Source organism: Gadus morhua, chromosome 5 (genome assembly GCF_902167405.1).
Source record: "Gadus morhua chromosome 5, gadMor3.0, whole genome shotgun sequence".
NCBI classification, from domain to species: domain Eukaryota; kingdom Metazoa; phylum Chordata; class Actinopteri; order Gadiformes; family Gadidae; genus Gadus; species Gadus morhua.
The window spans coordinates 11,756,383-11,774,996 of NC_044052.1; the positions used below are offsets into that span (position 1 = coordinate 11,756,383).

At 47.2% G+C, this 18,614-nt stretch overlaps 1 protein-coding gene across 1 annotated transcript in view; it reads right to left on the reverse strand.

Annotated features, from left to right (window-relative positions):
- Window positions 1–14,289, reverse strand: part of tmem260 (transmembrane protein 260) — a 29,898-nt gene extending 15,609 nt beyond the window's left edge. Inside the window, 4 exon segments of the mRNA XM_030357041.1 lie at window positions 6,917–7,068; window positions 10,610–10,641; window positions 13,464–13,568; window positions 14,143–14,289. Coding sequence (XP_030212901.1) covers window positions 6,917–7,068; window positions 10,610–10,641; window positions 13,464–13,566 — 287 coding nt within the window. The 5' untranslated portion in view covers window positions 13,567–13,568; window positions 14,143–14,289.
- Window positions 14,290–18,614: the final 4,325 nt, after the last annotated feature.

Below are 18,614 nucleotides of genomic sequence, written 5' to 3' on the forward strand. Positions count from 1 at the left end.
AAATGCACACACTCACACGCCGACGACTTTCCCTTTTTTCCCTCTTTCTTTTCATGCTCATTTTTCCCACTGTTCGTTTGGTCTCGTGGTAAGGGTACGCATAAGCGCAAGTGTGCGGCAGTGTGTGCGTCTGTGTGTGTGTGTGTGCGAGTATGAATGGTAGGGGGAGAGAGCGGGAGAAGAAGCAGCGCGGAGGAAACGGTCTTAATAAGAGATAGGGGATGTCTCTCTCGCTGCACGGTTCCAGGAATTAGTTGCAACTTGAAGAGGAGAGATGGAGAAAGGTGGGACAGGGGAGGGTGGGGGGGTTGGGGGTGTGATGACTTTTGTTGAGGTGCTGGGTGGGACTCCCTGCACTCCCACCCCTCTAATTCTACCCCCCTGCTTGACAATTAACTCTCCCCAGCTCATGTGCTCAGCAGGGGGCAGGTTCTGGGTGATGAGCACTAGTGGGGGTCTACGGACCGGGACATTATGCAAACTCTGCCCAGGCTCACCCAGAGACTTACCAATGCAAAGGTGTGGCCCGTCTCTGTCACTCTCTTTCAAACAACACACACATCACACACACACAACACACACACACACACAACACACACACAACACACACACACACACACACACACAGCACACACAACACACACACACACACACACACAACACACACACACACACACACACACAGCAATTAATCACATTTAATTGTGAATTCGATTTTTGGGTCGAACGATTTCCAAAATAGTTGAGTTTTTTCCATGTTTTTTTTTAACCTATTTATACCTTATTTTCCATTTGAACATTGTGCATTTTTTTTCGAAGCTCAGTTAAAAAGAGTCATGTTTTCGAACTCAAAAATAATCATTTGAATAATCCTGATTTCAATATTGACCAAAATAATCCTGATTATGATTTTTCCATAATCTAGCAGCCCTCACACACACACACACACACCACACACACACACACACACACACACACACACACACACACACACACACACACACACACACACACACACACACACACACACACACACACACACAAAACCATGCCCACCTCGGTTGGGGCGTGTCAAATTTTTTAAGTGATCTGTCTACAAGCAGCAGTGTGAATGACCCGTCTATGTCCCTGGAACTACCTGGGTCTAAGCCAGGCCTGTCAGTCTCCCAGGCTCGTTGTCTCTCCAGGGGCCCGTAGATAAAGCAGCAGAGACTCTGACACGAGCACGGACCGTGTTTGCATCTTATCAGGGCTCGTTGCGGGGCAGTGAATGCTATAGTGGTGTACGGTGGACAATGGCTGCCTGAAACGACACACTGCGCCGTCCAGACAATTCAATAGTACACAGTGCCACCCCTCCAGCGGTAATAAATCAGTTAATCAGGTTATACTACCCGATTAAGAGACCAACGTTGAGTAAATAATACCATCGGTGTTTGCCTTTCTTTATATTTGGAAAGTAAAATATCTTGCTGAGGAATAAAAAAAATTAAATTTCTATTTTTAGTGACGTACATATAGGATACTGCTGTGTTTCCTGGGCTGGGAACTCTGCTGAAAGGCTTATAACATAAAAAGGCTCATAACGGAGAAAAAAAACAGGAAGAGAAGGAAAAAGAAAGGAAAAGCATCTAACAGAGGAGCTGAAAGGAAAAGGGGACCAATAAAAGAGAATGATGCGGCGGGCTACATTTCCTCTTCAGGGGCGCCACGGTGGCACGGCGCCCCTGCTTTGAAGTGTCTGCACGGGTCCCGTCTCATTTACCCATGCCCATCTACCAGCGTCCTGCCAGCGCGACGAGCGCATGCCCTCTGCACTAAATATCCCACCCAACACCCCCCCTGTATGAGCACTACGCGGGGAAGAATGAGGCTTTACGACGAGGCCGACCGGGACCACCCCCCGCCACACGCCCCCCCCCCCCCAAAAGGGAAGCGGGCGGAGCCAAGGGCGGAGCCACGTCCTCGCCGCCACCGCGGATCAGCCCGCCGTTGTTCCAAGGCCGAGCGGACGTTTTTTTGTGGGCAGGCGGGAAACCGGGCCTGGAAAGGAATCACACATTCCTGAAGAGGTTGGGGGCCCTCGGAGGAGGCGGTGGCGCCGGGCTGGGGGCCGGGCTGGGGGCCGGGCCGGGAGGCTTAGGGTTCCAGCTGGCCCGGGCGTACGCCCCAGGGTGTTGGTTTGGCCGGGGCCACGGACGACGAGGATTCAAACACTACCATCACATGACGGGGGTAAGTGCTCTGTGGCAGAGCATCCAGCATCCAGAGCCAGGCGCGGGGGGGGGCGGGGGCGGAAGCATGCAGACATAAAGCCCGTTCTGACATAACGCTGATACTGTATCTGACACCAGAAAACAACTCCCAAGATGCCCTACATCCTTATGCGACATTCAAAAGGGCACAGTGTTATTTCATCTTGGATGTGCCGGGCGCCAAGTCTCAGCTGGGGACGACATGAACTACTGCGCTTCCCTGGCCTTGACTCTGCCTCCAAGCAGAGCGGGAAGCTGACATGTATAGATGCAGAGGGTTCAGAAGGGCCCAAACTCTGCTGCGGCTGCTGCTCAGAGAGCCCCCCCCCCCCACCACTACCCCTCTCCACCCAGAAGAGTGAACGCAAAATTAATCACCACAATCCTTCTCAAACAATAAGGCCCCTGACACAACAATTTCTTCCAGAATGCCATCTTAATCTCTGCCCCAACAAACATGCAAAAAATAAAAATCACAGGAGCAAAAAAATATTAAAAAATGCAAAACGATTGCTAAAGCAAATTGCTTGAACGATTCACAGAATGCCCATTTTCATTGCCGCCTTTTCAACAAAGTCATTAGGCACACGCCATAAATGTTGCTTGTATAGATTCCATTAACTAATTCCGGGTGAATTGTAATTGCCGAGTCTGATCTGTCTCCATGCTCGCTGCCTTATTAGGACTGCCTGTGGTGGCGGAGGAATGGGATATTGACGTCCGACGACGACAGCACAATCTCAGGCCCACGGGCGGAAGGGAATATTAAACTGTGGTTGAATTCTGCAGACTATCCAGCCCTCCCTCTCCTTCCCCATCCCACAGCCCAGTAATGAGGACAGAACATCTTCATTAGACATCTGTTTAACTGCGCTTCAGTAGCAGTCCTGGGGGGACATTTGGTCATGCTGGGGTTGGATCGGGGTAAGGGAAGGAGGGGGGGGGGGGGGGGGGGGGGGGGGGGGACTGCAGTGAAATCACTATTAGGAGGTCCGCAAACCTCGGGCTAACCATTTGATACATATGAACGAATGTGCGATTTGGGTTCAACCAATACAGTCCATCAAACCTTAATTAAGGTTCTAATCAGGATGGTCCATTTCAACAACCATCCCTATAAACAGGGTTTCACATGCGTCATGCATTTAAAAAAGAATCGAAAAAACAAGTCCCTTTAACGGCACACATGCTTTTCATAACGGGATCTTTGTACTGGGAGTTTCCTCCGATACCAACACCCTGTTGGCCCGGGACCAGTACCGCGCGCCTCTTATAGAGTCTTATAAATAACCGTGTTCTAAAGACGACCCGACGGCCCACAGGTAACTTTCCAGAAACCTCCAGGACCATATGGTGGAGGCCCATATAAGGAGCTGGGGCCGCGGTACAGGCCGCCCCCCAGTCCACTGAGGCATCATCTGTGCCCCTCGGGCTGGCCCTTGGCAGGTGAGCCCTGCGCAGGTGTGCGTCCACGGAGGCTGAGCGGGGCGGGGTGGAAGCGGAGCGTTTGTGTGTGTCTAAGCTACACAGTTATGTAATCGTGCAATCGCGCAAAAAAGTGTGGAAAGTGCTGACGACGGAGATGCGGTGGGCCTGCGTTGTGCGTGGCTCGACGGCTGTCAACTAGCTGCCGTGTCTGTTGGTGGTTTCTTTGGATAAGCCTGGGAACGGGGGAGAGAGATTCCTCTCAGGTAGCACAGATTCGGAGCAGCTTTAGCAGATAAACGGTGAGACGAGAGAGCACGGAATAGTCGGCTGTTTGGATTATCCCTCTGTGATAGGAGCACGCGTTCATATTCCTCTATAGACTGCAGGCGTTCAGGTCCCTGGGATTCTAGGGGGCAAACTCTCCTCCTGCAAAGCTTCCAGCGCAATCGATAGAAATTATAATCATGTCGGTCACCATCCTCAAAGGCTTGTCAGGCACTGGTGTGAAAACATAACGAGACATCCAATTTGGCCATCAAACCATGTGATCAAGCCAAGAGGACTGTAACTGACAAATCAAAGGGAGGCTAAGTGCTACATATAAACTTATGCAAGAGTGAAGTGGCTTCCAAGCCTATCAACTTACATTCCCCCACATTAAACACGGCAATCTGGCCGACTAATTTAAATTGATACATCAAAGGCTTGCAATGTTGGGTATATTCCAGATGAATTTTCAAGGTCTGACAATTTACCATTTGAGAAGAACTGCCAACAAGTACCCATTTTAACTTCAATGTAATTCATCATCTGAAAAAAATGTTTCACTCAGAAAAAAATAATCAAGTTTAGTTTTCAGAAGAGGCACTCTGCCAATTAGGAGGTCTGGTTTGGCCTGAACTGGGCAAAAAAGGAAACAAGGGAGGGTATTTTATTCCGTACAAAATAATTAAAAACATTAAAAAAAACATCTAAAAAAGGACAAAGGAAGTACGAAGGGTCATCTAGTCTTGGCATTTCGTCAGAGGAGCGGCCTGGCCCGGGTTAACCTTCATCAGGCTGTGGCTTTGTCCATTTTCTACTCGCCCACTAATAGCTTGTGGAGCCCTCAATTACCTCCAAGGCTGCGGCAGGAAGCAGGTCCTCATTGGTTCAGGACCTGTCCCCTCCCCCTCACCAGCCATCATCACCCCCCCCCCACCAGACCACACTGGACTGCTTGATCTTTGGTGACAGACCTTAACTCTTACCAGAACCAGTGCAGATAACGAATAAAGCCGGTTTATGGTGATTTTTACAAATTGAAAACCATAGATTACACGTTCATACTTAAGAGCTTAGAGTGTGTGTGTTTTTTCTGTCTGAGTCCTCCATGTCCGTCAGCCCCATTGGGTCAGAAGGGGTCCTCATAATGACTTTTCACTTAACTCAAATCCAAAATTGGAACCAAATCCTTGGGGATTACCAAACAGGGCTACATTAAAAACGCACTGGGACTGGCCAAACCAGATGGATGCTCTCTGGCCACATTGAAACGTCTGGCCATCGAGTGTTACACCAAAGGCAACGGGTGGCTAACTTCACTGTCGAGGACGCTACTCTGACGCAGGTCTCAGGAGTCGTGCGTGTGCTGCCAGTTCCCTTGCAGGAGCAGTGATGCAGGGTGCGGCTCTAGGGCTGCTGCAGTCCGGGCTCAGGGCCAGGCCCCAGGGAAGCACCTCCTCTCCAGTGTATCACGGGCTCCAGACCCGGCACCCTGAAGCACCTCCTCTCCAGCCCTCCCCGGCTGCAGACCCTGAACGACTCCAGCCCACCTGCCCACCACCCATCAGCTGACACACAAGAAACAGCCACCGGGCCGGCCAACGTGCGCCATTACATCAAAACAAACAAAACCCTTCTTCTCCCGAGTGCATAACCCGAACCGCGAGGCTTGTATTCACCCGTTGGTAAACAACGTTACACTTCCGACCTGATGGGAGTGTAAATTAAAATAAATAACTGATGTCATGACTGAGGAGTGCACACTGGGCATAAACAGATATACTTATTACAAAATGTAAATTCCCCGCGCTAAGCCGTATGAGATAAAAGGCACAAAAGGAGCGACTCTGCCCACATGCCTCTTACGTGATGCGGTCGGCAGCAGGCAAAAATGGAGGGGAAAACAGGGGGGGGGGGGGGGGGAGAGAGAGAGCGAGAACTCTTCGACCCAGGAGGGAAGGAGAGGGAGGTTTGGTTGGGTGGGGAATTAGAAAAATCGTGCCATGTCAGGATTGAGTGCATGCTGTGCGGCGGGGGGGGAGGGCGGGCGATGACGGAGAAAGGAGATAATTGCCACACACACACACACACACACACACACACACACACACACACACACCACACACACACACACACACACACACACACAACACACACACACACACACACACACACACACACACACACGCTGAAGGGTAAACAGTCCGGGCACACTGGTACAGAGAAGGGGGGCTTGACGGAGCTCGGTCCCTGAATACTGAACAGAGGATCAGGGCTGTGACTGGCCTTCACTCAGCACCACCCAAAACCCCATCTTCTCTTCCAGACAATGGCACACCTCCGTCAAAACCACTCGTGTGGTATTTTCTTAAGGAAGACTGCCCGTTTACAGATTCAATAGTTCCAATAACCTCTCAGGCATACTAAATCTAAAAATTCCTCGAATCCAAGTCTGTGTCAACAAGTCGCGACGTCCTACGTAAGGAATACACCACAACGCTGCAAAGCAACCTATGCTTCCCCCCCCCTCCCGTTAGGATACACTATGTTCCGAACAGAGGGACCCCCGCAGAGTGCTATATTCTGCATATACGCCACAGTTGAGAACGGTCATTTGTAGCACAGTGTGTTTGCGTTGTCCACATGTGGTGGATGGTTTGAGCGTTGTTGTTAGTATTGGTGTCTGAACACGCACATGCACTGATAGTCGCACACGCACCCACTGAGAGACAAGAAGCGCCACAAAATGTGTCATTGACTATTGTTTTAATAGTTTGATGTTGGGTCACTTTTCTTGTGGGTGAGATTTCGGGCACAGCCTCCACAGACTGTTGGATTGGTTGTGCATCGACCCGGAACTGTCAGAGGTAGAGGTGTCCGGTGATTGATACAGAATGCACAACCCTGGAACGGAATTGACCAATCAGAACCAAGCTGTGGTATAAACAAACAAAAAGAGCCCGCCTTACCTGCAGACGGTGAAACAGAGCGCCCCGCTGGCCAGGGCCCCCAGGAGCCCGCACATCAGGCTGACACTGTGGGCCGGGGAGAAGGAGGGCAACAGCCCCATGGCCAGGCGGGCCAGTAGGGTGAAGGTGGGGTAGCCCGGAGGGTGGGCCACCTGCAGACACAAACGGCCAGACCAACGTTAGCCCTAGAGATTTAATCATTATTTTCCCCGATACAATTCAGATTTCTGAACTTGATTATCGGCCGATGCCGAGTATATACCGATACAGCATCTAGTATTATTATTAATAATTATTATTATTATTATTATTACTATATTAATAGCCCTTGTTCTGATTGAAGGGTTCTCTTACGATGACAGCCATGTATAGATGTTTCACTTACTGTCGAAAGCTTTTCTTTTCTGAACTAGATCATTTATATATATATATATAATGCTGATGACACTGTGCTCTTTCTGTCCGACTCTAACCCTGATACCATAAATTCCAAACTGTCATCTGATCTTCAATCTTTGCATAAGTGGTTAAATGACAATCACTTAAACATTCATGTTACAAAAACTAAATGCATGTATATCCACTCATCCAGAAAGCATCTGTCCTTTACCAGTCCCATCATCTTTTCAAATCAAAATCTTGTCATCGCCAAAAGTATCTGGTGTGTTACTTGACTCACGCCTCACTTACCGTGAACACACCTCCAAGTTAACTAAAAAGTTAAATCAGAAACTATATGTATGTATCAAGATTAGACCATACTTGTCCTCTAATGTTTCCAAAACCTACCTGCATGCGATTGTATTCTCAACCATTTCCTACTGTTTACCAATATGGTCTCTCACCACCAAGGAAGTTACTGAACCCATCGCACGGCTATACAACCGAGCTTTAAAGATCCACAGCAATCTTCCAAAATGGACACACCACTGCACTGCACTCACTAAATCACACGCTCTGTCCTTTCAAAATTGTATTTACAGTCATGCTATCACATTTTATTTTCTACTCCAACACAGCACCTCACAAACACTCATCTCCCTCTTACCAACACAAAACATGCCCCAAGTGCGAGTCACTAGATCTGTCTCCATGGCCCTCCACCCAGTGCCCGCATACAATAACGGCTATGGGCAGAGGTCCTTCATCCATACTTTCACCAAAGTCTGGAATGGCATTCCCCATCACATTTGAGTATTACAATCCATCACACAGTTCAAAAAAGCTTGTAAACTGTTACTCCTCACCACATACACTTGCGAACACTGACTTATATAGATCATTGTCTGCTGTCTATATGATTGTCCTACTGATGTCTGACGTGCTATGTCCCTGTTATGTGTTGCATGTAAATGTGACGTGTGATGTGCCTTGTCCCTGTTACATGTAATATGTGCTGCAGAACAGGAACCTGCTGGAAATCAGCTATTTTACTGAGACAGGCCCGTTTTAAATTATAACTTTGTTACTTTTAATACTTTCCTGTATAATAAATAAAAGAAAAAAGAGAGAACAATCTATAATTATATATTTGCATTCTTGTAGTTCAGCGTATTTATTGGTAGCTTGAACGAACGTAGGTCGGGGATAACGCGTTTCCCATTCCGACTTTCGACCTCCGACCATTAACTAACGCAGGATGATGTTCTCTCTCTGTGTAGTAAATGAGACACTCATGTGATGGTATCGGATCGGCGCATAGACTTGTGTACTCGCCGATACCCGATACTTCCCGATACTGGTAACGGTATCAGAACAACTCTAGTTAGCCCTGAAGCTAAACCAGGAGAGCGGTCCATTACAGCCTAGATGCTAACATGGCACGACGGCCTTTCACTGAACTGCAGCTGAACTATGGGAGAATACAAAACCATGGACAATGAATGGATGATGGGCAAGGACACGGAGGCGAGACAAAAGAGACCATAAATAAAAGGAGCGCCCATTTGCATTCGACCCGCTCTGTCCTCGCTGCTGGGTCTGAGAAAATATTGACATTGTTGGTTATAGTGATATCGAAACAACATTAAACTAAATCAATAAAGGTTCCATCTCATCAGATTATCCTAGATGAACTAATGTTATTAAATATTATCAATTCATTATAGATTCAGTGTCTACAACTATTTGATCAGTGGACCGGTGGGTTGTACTGAGGCAGTGATGGAGTGCCAGGCACGGCCGGGCAGGAACAGAGTTCTGATTAGCTCCGCTGCTGCCCGGGAAGCCTCCCTCTGCACCACCACCTCTCCACCACTTCTTCCTGCAGCTACTCCTCCTCCTCCTCCTCTACCTACACTTCCCCCTATTCCTCTTCAACCACCTCCACTACTACCTCCACCACCTCTATCAAACCTTCCTCCTCCTCCTCCTCCTCCTCCTCTACCGCCACCACCTGCTCCTCCTCCTCCTCCTACACCTCCACCTCCTCCAACTCCTGCTTCTCCTCCTCCTCACCCTCCACCTCCTCCTCCTCCACCATCTCCTACTTCTCCTTCACCACCTCCTCCAACTCCTACTTCTGCACAACCACCACTACCACCACCACAACCATCGCCTCCTTTTCTTCCCAAGGACAGAAGCTGTCCCGGGAGTGGCGTCACGGCGTAGCGTGGCTCGCGGAACGCTGCAGCTCGGTGCGCCTGGGGGAACCCGGCAATCACAGCAATTAGCGGCTAAGTCTCCTCCAGCCTGATAAGGGCTCAGTCATTAAACACAGACTCATTCCCTGGCACTGATAACATGAGCCAGCCAGAGAGGGGCCAGCTCTTCAAACTGAGACTGCCGTGCTGAGATGTGTGCAAGAGGGAAGGAGTGAGAGAAGAAGGGAGAGCTAGCGAGAGAGAGCGTGACTGTGCCACCAGTCACCATGGACACCACCAACACACCCTCGCTGTTATTACCCGTGAAACTCCCAGACGAAACCAATCCCAACACCGTCGGGCAGAAAAGAATGGGCAGGTGTAGGAGAGAACAGGAGCCACAGGAGACCCCCCTCGTTGAACCAGATGGTCAGATTAGGTGAGGTTGGGTTGGTAGCACCTCATGGCGGAAAAAATAAAAAAATCTAAGGGACCGCTGAGGAAGGCCTGGCGCCACTCCGCTAAGGACAACTGAGGGCACAACGGCAGCGGGGGTGGGGGGGGGGGGGGGGGGGGTGAGTACCGGGGAGCTCAGGGGAGCAGAGCGGAGGGCCGCGGCCCGGCGACCCGAGGGAGGGCCCCGGAGCCCTGGGGGGCTGACAGGCAGACAGGCCACACGGACTGCGGCACTAACGCAGGATTACTGGCATAGTGACACCGACACAGCCTCCCTAAAAGGATCACAGCGCCGTAATAAACTTTATTAAATAATAAACTTATTATAACTGTTAACCCGATTTAGTTCATTCTTCGCGGCTTACACACACACACACAAAAAGAGGGGGTGGATATAATAAGCCTTATACCGTACATAAGGCAAATCCTACAAAAGCCATCGCCTTACCATTGACTTTAATTGGATTGGAAAAACGGGTTGCAAATTATAGCATTCTCTACTTGTAACTTAGTAAAATAAGTGTATAGAAAGGGAGGAAAAAACCTGTGGACAGAAAAGTACAATTAATCTGCTTTCTGCCCATGCTTAATTAAACTTCCTTAATGCGTATGGAGTTAATGAGTGATTTGATTAAACAATACAGCTAATGCTTACCCCCAGTTCACAGGCAGCGGTGATCAGCTCTCCTGTGGAAGGGAAAAGGGGAGGAAATTAATGTAAACCTTATAATTATTATTAAGAGGCAAGTCTGTTGCTGAAGTTTTCCCAAATCAAATACTTGCACTGGGGTTTTGCATTAATTTGCCGGGATCAAAACCTGCAAATCTTCCCAGTGTGATATTTCCTAAGCGCCACGCTCATTTCCCTTCATCTCCCGTCTCTCCTCTGATAGCTCGCTCACGTCATCACAGACACACACACACACACACACACACACACACACACACACACACACACACACACACACACACACACACACACACACACACACACACACCACACACACACACACACACACAGAAAGAGGTAAACAATAGCTACCGATGGCTACAGGCTAATTTGGGAAAATAATTACATGACCAACTGATTGCATGCGTAAACTTAAGGAAGAGGCCATTTTGAGGTGGTGTGAATATGGCTGGGCGAGGGACCAATTGTTCCAAATTACACTCAGACAGTTTAAATGTAACTGATTTCTCACTCTATGTTTGCACATCCCACTCATGAAATTCAGTTAGAGACTCATTATTGTTGTTGTTTATTCAGGCCAGCGACCTCTACTGGTATCTGGAAGATTGGCTGAACACGTTTTTCAAAACATTCAACATTTAAAGCCATTCAAATGGTGGCCATGCGTGATGCCCCAATAAACAGCGACACATTAATGGAAGAGAAAAAATAAATGAAGACGTTGTCATTCTTTAGTCAGTATTGATACGTTTATGTTCCAGGGAGTACATAAACAATAAAACCCTCATGAATCAGAAGACGATTATTTATATATTACACGGACAAAGATTTGACTTTTAACGCATTGCTGCTAATGATGCAAAACTGAAGTCGCAAAATACACAGAACACAGCATCCTAGGATGCCCCACTTATTTCCTGCAGCCTTGCCGATACAGGGAATTACGCTGCCTGCATGAGGAGCCCCAGCCTTATCACTCAAATGGACCATGAAGCCAGAATTCCTCCACCTGCACAGCATCAATGTTTTCAAAGCTTCATTTCACTTGGCACAGGCCGGCAGCTACCTGCCATGGCTCTACCCCTCCATCCCGTCTCCTCATTCTCCTCTTCTCCCCCGTTCTGCATTTCGTTCATTTTTAACAGTAGCAGAACACTTTTTTCTTTTTTGCAGCAAAACCAGCAAACTAATACTGGCCAAAACCTCAGCCTCAGTGCCACAGAGATGCAGCTTTGCATCCCTCCCCCATTTTACTAAAAAGGGAGAATATCGAGTCGACGGGGTAGCGGTGCTGGCGCCAACAGCCTTTGTGATAGTGGAGCACGGGCACCCACACCAGTTCTCCCATAATCCCCCCCCAACCATTTCCACACTCCACATTCCTAGACAACAGCGTTCCCGCGGGGGCTGCGCTATAGCCCTCCGGGGCACATCGCACCTAAAGAGATTAGGACTCAGAGACGGAGACCTGGAGGAAAGGGAAGGGTGTTCAGCTGGCACCATCAGAGCGGGCATCCTGCACCGTCCCTAAACACTGTGGCGAAGGGGCTGGCCGGGGCCTGTGCCTCGCTAGGCTGCCACACAACCAGCAGGGCTACTCAGCTTTCTATCCCGCGACGCTCTCCTCTGCCTGCACCATATCGGCTCGAGCTTTTCACATGCATTCATTCTGCTAAATGTGCATTTACCCCGTGTGCAGCTTTTTAAGCCGAGGCAGGACATCAGAGCGCCGCCGCCGCACACCCAGGCCCGTGTTTACAAGTTAAAAGTGACTTCCGGAGCTATCATTTCTTAACAGCGTTTGTGTTACATTACACAGTGTTACAATATACACCAGTGGCTATATAGGTGAAAAAATGATTTATTCATGTCATTAGTGTGTAATACATACATAGTAACCGTAGTGAATGGCGAATTGGACATGAGCTACAATCCCAAATGTTCCAATTTGAATTTAAACTCATACCCCTCAATGACTTCATGCTCTCATTAGTTATGGATGCATAGAACAAGCTGTTCGGTATGGTATTAATGCAGATTGATGAAAGTAGCAAAGCATTTAATATCCATTGATGCTACATGTCTATGCAATAGCATAGACATGGTGGAGAAAAGTGAATTATTTTTTTTTAAATGATGCAGGAAAATAGACAATGCAAAACACATCAGTGCATCACCTTTATGGACCCGATTCTCTACTATTGCAAGTCTGATGTTATGAATACAAATTAATTTTCTACCTTCTTCTGAATGCTTCTAAATTCATTCTTTTTGGAATGATGAACGATGCAGGTAAAATATAATTCGCTGCAGCCATTACAGAATAAAGTCACAAATGTATTATCAACTTCCAATTTACATAGAATGCATAGACAATAAGGTTGTTTGGAAATTGTAGGTTCCTATTAGGTAGCTAAATTATTCTCTAATCTGAAGGCACAAATCTATGAATGTTTAACAATCATGTTCTTCTATACACACATACACATACACACACACACCACCACACACACACACACACACACACACACACACACACACACACACACACACACACACACACACAGAAGTAAGAGACACCAATATAAGAGACAACAATTAGAGACACCTATAAGAGACAACAATAAGAGACACCTTTAAGAGACACCAATAAGTGACACTATTAAGTGACCCCAATAAGGGACACCAGGAACACCGAAAGCACCTGTATAATTAAGCCATGTGATTGGCTGAGCGGCAGCAACAACAAGGTACAGGGAGACAGACAGCGGTCTGCCCCATCGGTGTACATCAAGTCCGCTCCAGTCCCAGTACCAACCTGAGTCCCCTCCAGGTAATGTTCTCTGCACAGTAGGAACATAGAGTGCGGCGACACAAGCGACGGTTACGGCCGTCAGCGTCCAGGTCCCTCGGTCCTCCATGACTTCAGGGAAACACAACCACTGACATTTTAGCTCAAAATGGCTAGCTAATTCCCGTCACCTCCGATGAAAGGCAAGCGGGTGGCAGTGAATGGGAATCTTTAAAATAGCCGTTTTCTGGTGACTAACTCGAATCTATTCCCATAACGTATGGTCAAACTCTAGTTAGTTTATATTTTTCGCGGTTTTGTGTTTAAGTAAAACGCATTGGCTTCCAGGAAGTGTATGACATAATAGAGAACCCGGATTGGTTAAACACGAAGTCTCGCGATACATTGTGTAGCGGCGCTCAGGTCAATGCAGAGACATTTACAGAGCGCTCTAATTTTAGCATCCTGATATTGTCTTGACAATTTTCTTTAATGCTTTGCGCTTTATTCGTTTCTAATGTATACAATTTTAGAAAGTTGACGTATATTTAAATGCTTATTACTGAAGAATTAAAATGTAAGGCGATAGGATGTACACAAACCACAATAAAGTCAACGAAAGAAGTAACATGCACGTCTGTTTGGATTGCGAATACAGAACGGATTAACCGGGAATGTCATAACGCACATATTTTATTATATTTACCTCTTGCATGTATTTGTATTGCCTTAATGTCTTTATAGGAGAATACTGGAAAAACAAGAGGAAAGGGAATTAATCTAATAACGCATTCTAATAACCATAAACAACACAAACTGGATTGGTTCGCCTAGCCTAGACCAATCTGAAACTGAAACTGAAACTAACAGTGAGATTTCTAATTCCAATGTTTGCTAAAAGAGACCAAAACCATCTCCGGATAATGTGTTATCTAGAGTGAGAAGTAGTGGAATACATGCATATGCCTGCGCGTCGGCTCTTCTCCGCCTAGTGTCCATCCCTGGTATTTCACTTAACTTCACTCCATTGTACTTGGTTATGCGGGTTACGGGTAGTTGGTCCTTAATGCGCTTGACTTGCTTCACAGCTCAAGCAAAGCCATATCACAGTGAGTGGATGAAGTCTAACGTGTATTTTCACTGGATTCACTGGACTATGTAAGAATTATAGCCGAGGGATGCACAATGCATTTAACCAGTGTTTGCGGTGCAGAGGGGGTAGTGTTGACAAAAAACCAGGTAAACCAAAATTCAAACATAGATGCCCGCCTTATTCCATTACAGCCAAACAGAAACATGCTGCAGTCACCTTAGCTTATTTTTTGAATAAACTAAGGTATATAATTCTTTATGAATTTGATTTCTTCCGAAAAATTGATTGATGTCTTTGAAACATTATTTATGGAGGACTTATAAGTCAATATCACTTCAGTAATGTATACAAATTGTACTAATCTTTAATAAATCACTGAAACAGATTGAAATGCAATAGAACCGCTGTCATTGTAATATTGTGAGCCTAATTGTGAATATACCTGCTCATGCTCTAGGGGGGCCACCCATGGGGTCCAAGGGACACGAGATACAGGCTCCACTTAATGTCTCACAGGTGTCCGTAGTCAGGGGTTGAAGGGTGGCAGTAATGAAGAAAGTGCCCCCATTGAACTGATAATAATCCCGGCCTATCATAAAGGAGTGTGATCCCTCAGTAAATTGAGCCCTTGGAGAGGTAGAGTGGTGTCAGCACCTTGCCTCCTCCCAGAAGGCTCTCTAATCCCCCCCACCATCCACCCACTCTCACCACCACCATCACCACCACCACCACCTCCACCATCACCACCACCACCACCACCTACTTTGACTCTCTCTCAACGTTGAGAAACGCTCACACACACACACAGGCACATGCACACACACACACACACACACACACACACACACACACACACACACACACACACACACACACACACACACACACACACACACACACACACACACACACACACACACACACAAACACGCACACACACAACTCAGTTGTACTCCATACGGCTCAGCCATGCTGTGATGTCACTGTGACGTCACCGTGATGTCACCTGTAATCCAAGTTTGGTTAATCTGCCGTGATTCAGTGGCAGGCAGGGGGGGGGGGGATTCATATGGTGGAAGATGGGGCTGGATTTCTTTTTAACCCACCACAAACCCAATGTTCATTAATATACAATCCCAGAAAGTCTTGTGCCTAAGTGCTGCACGGATGCATGCATTTACTGTTAAAAAACATACACTGAAATGTACTGCATTGTGTTGCATGTTGTAGCCTCAGGGCACGGGCAGATGGATCATTAGAGAGCAGAGTGGATCAACAAACAAACTATATCCTCCTCTTCCTCTCCTCAATATTCCCCCAGCAAATGCAGTCGTGGTTTCCTTTAATTATTGACAGCTTATCCAAACAGAGTGACCTACACGGGCAAGGCCCTGGTTCTATATGGCGTCGAGCTAACAGTAGTAATAGCAGTGGTGTTAAATACATTACAGTACAGCACGGCTGTACGCCACGCTTCAGTGCAGCGGCGCTACTCGTCCATGCAGTCATGTGTGCCAGTGTGTGTGATTAGAGAGTTCTTATGTTTCGGCTCTGGGGATTTAGCATGTCTTATTAGGAAAATACGTTAATGGTGATCCACGGGGGTCCGACGTAGCCGGATCCTCTTAATGTTCACATGCTTATTTCTCATTGTAGCTCACAAAACAAAGATTTGTATTCTCTGGCGGTGGGAAGGTGCAACATGGGGACAAAAGACGCACTGTTTCCCCTGATGTGCTCAGCCACTTGACGGAATGCGATCTATTCGATTTGGTATTTTTCTCACTTATCGTATCATATCTGTTTTTAATCTTACCTTAAGCATCCTTGAAATGAGGTGTAATCCAGTTAAGCCCCTTTGAATATGCTTCACAGCCACATTACAGCACTTTATCCCTTCCTAAACAGCCTCCATACCAACCCGCTGCCTACAGGCCCACACTGGCCCCCAGCAGGCAGACAGCACCTCACAAATCTAATATTCCTCTTGGTGTGTTTCTAGAAGAAACATACGGGAGTTTGGATTATTCAACAGACGCGGTTCAGTTGAACTCCACTTGAGTGTGTCATTATGTGCTGACTTTAAAGTTTATTATTATGATATTAGTATAAAGCCGTCAGTTGTATTTAGGGGCATTGCCAAATAATACAGGTTTCTACTTTGTGCCACCCAGTTCCTGGTCTCATCTGGTTCCATCGGGCTCCAACCGGTTACATCAGGTCTCATTTGGTTCCATCTCGTTTCACCTGGTTCCACCTGTTTCCACCTGGTTCCACCTGATCTCATGCGGTTCCGTCCGGTTTCACCCGGTTTCCACTTGGTTCCGCCCGGTTCCTGGTCTCATGTGGTTCCGTCCAGTTCCGCCCTGTTCCATCCGACTCCACCCGGTTCCGTCTGGTTTCTCCTGTCTGAGGACCGTCCATGTTGTTTAGAAACAGCGGGCTGCTGGCAGTAGACACTGTTAAACAGCCTATTTCCTAATGTGACATTAATCCAAAACATTTCAAGGAGATGTGAGCGGTGGTGGTGGGTTGGGGTTGGGGGGAGACTGTGATGGCGTCGGCGACTTTGTTGTTGTGCGGTGGTTGAATCTAGAATGGGGAGCGTGGCGCTAGCCATGCGGGAACGAATCCACTTAACTGAACTGATGAAGATTTAATTAGCAAGACTCTAGCAATTACTGCGTAATTAAAGTCATTTGTCCCCCTTGTTTGGATCAGTGGGCTGTGCGGCATCACATACGGGCTTGCTGGGAGCAGCAAGGAGAAGGGCATCCACCGCAGGAAGGCCGACGTGACCGGGGAAGGTTCACCTGCTTCTGGGGCCCTATTCTGTTGTTTTGGTTTGAATGTTTCCGAAGGAAAATAAATATATGTTCAGGAGACACAATTTCGTCTGTTTATTTGCATGTTATTTGACAAGTCATTTGTTATTCATTGAGAAAGTAATAAGATGAGTAGTCTGAGCAGAAACTGTCATCGAGAGCCACACAAAATAGTAAATAGGCACTGATACAATCATAATCCTTTTCAAACTGCACGCCATACTGCCTGGCTTGTGTAATTGTGCTGGTGCAAAGCTGCTGTCAGCAGACGCGAAACAAGTAAAAAGTGTTTTTTTTGTTTGACATTTTGAAATAGTTTGCATTAAATTGGCCGGTTGGATTTCTCTTATCTCTCCTGCTGCATTTCCAAGGGCTTGACAAGCGAGGCGCCGTGAAACCAGGTGGACACCGCTTAGACCTGGTGCTGTGGTTGTTGTTGTTTATGTGAATACTTTGTAAGGGCTTTTTCTTCCATCGTGTCCCTAGCATGTGTCTCTATTTTGTAAGACGCTGACCCTCCTCAGAGGACCTGAAAGGAGATGTGCCCTGCTCAGATTTCTGTTTCAATGCAAAGTTAAGGAGGGGTTTTACGAAAACAAACTTATAGTAAAGGCAGAGACTTCTGAGGGACTGTTTTTCCCTCTTGAGATTTGTCTTCCATATGTCGAGTGTCAACACACATTAACTGCTGACTGGCTTTTGATGAAACCAAAAAACGGAGCGGTTTCTCTGGCCATCAAAACTAAAAGGACAGTTTAGTATATCTTTCCGTTTCCTTTTCCCATTATTCTTTCCATTTGCATGTAGCTTGCTTTGATCTCCCTGGATGGGTCTAGTGTTGGCATCCAGTCTGCGGCTGTCATGAGCCTGAAAATCGCACACTCGTGTTTTTTTCCCTCCCCTTCCTCTCTCTCCTGCTCGTTTGCAGCACGGCCTTGATGAATGTCAGACAGAGAAGCTTCAACAATGTGGCAGTAAACCCCTCACAGAAACCAAAGCGGCGCTGGAACTGACAGAAAGCTTGTTTTGTAAGTTAACGGTTGCGAATGAGAACTTGCCCAGCATCCAATGGTTGGCATATAAAGTGAAGATGTGTGCTATTAGAACTCAAGTTACCATCATTACAGCTGATTACTCGCTGATTGATGGCCCCATCATTGGGGCATCATTGGTTGTCGGTTGTTCCAACATATCGCGTCGGTCACTTCTTCGTTCTTCCTCATTTCAGCGGGCTGGCTCCGGGGGGCCAGGAAAACGTGT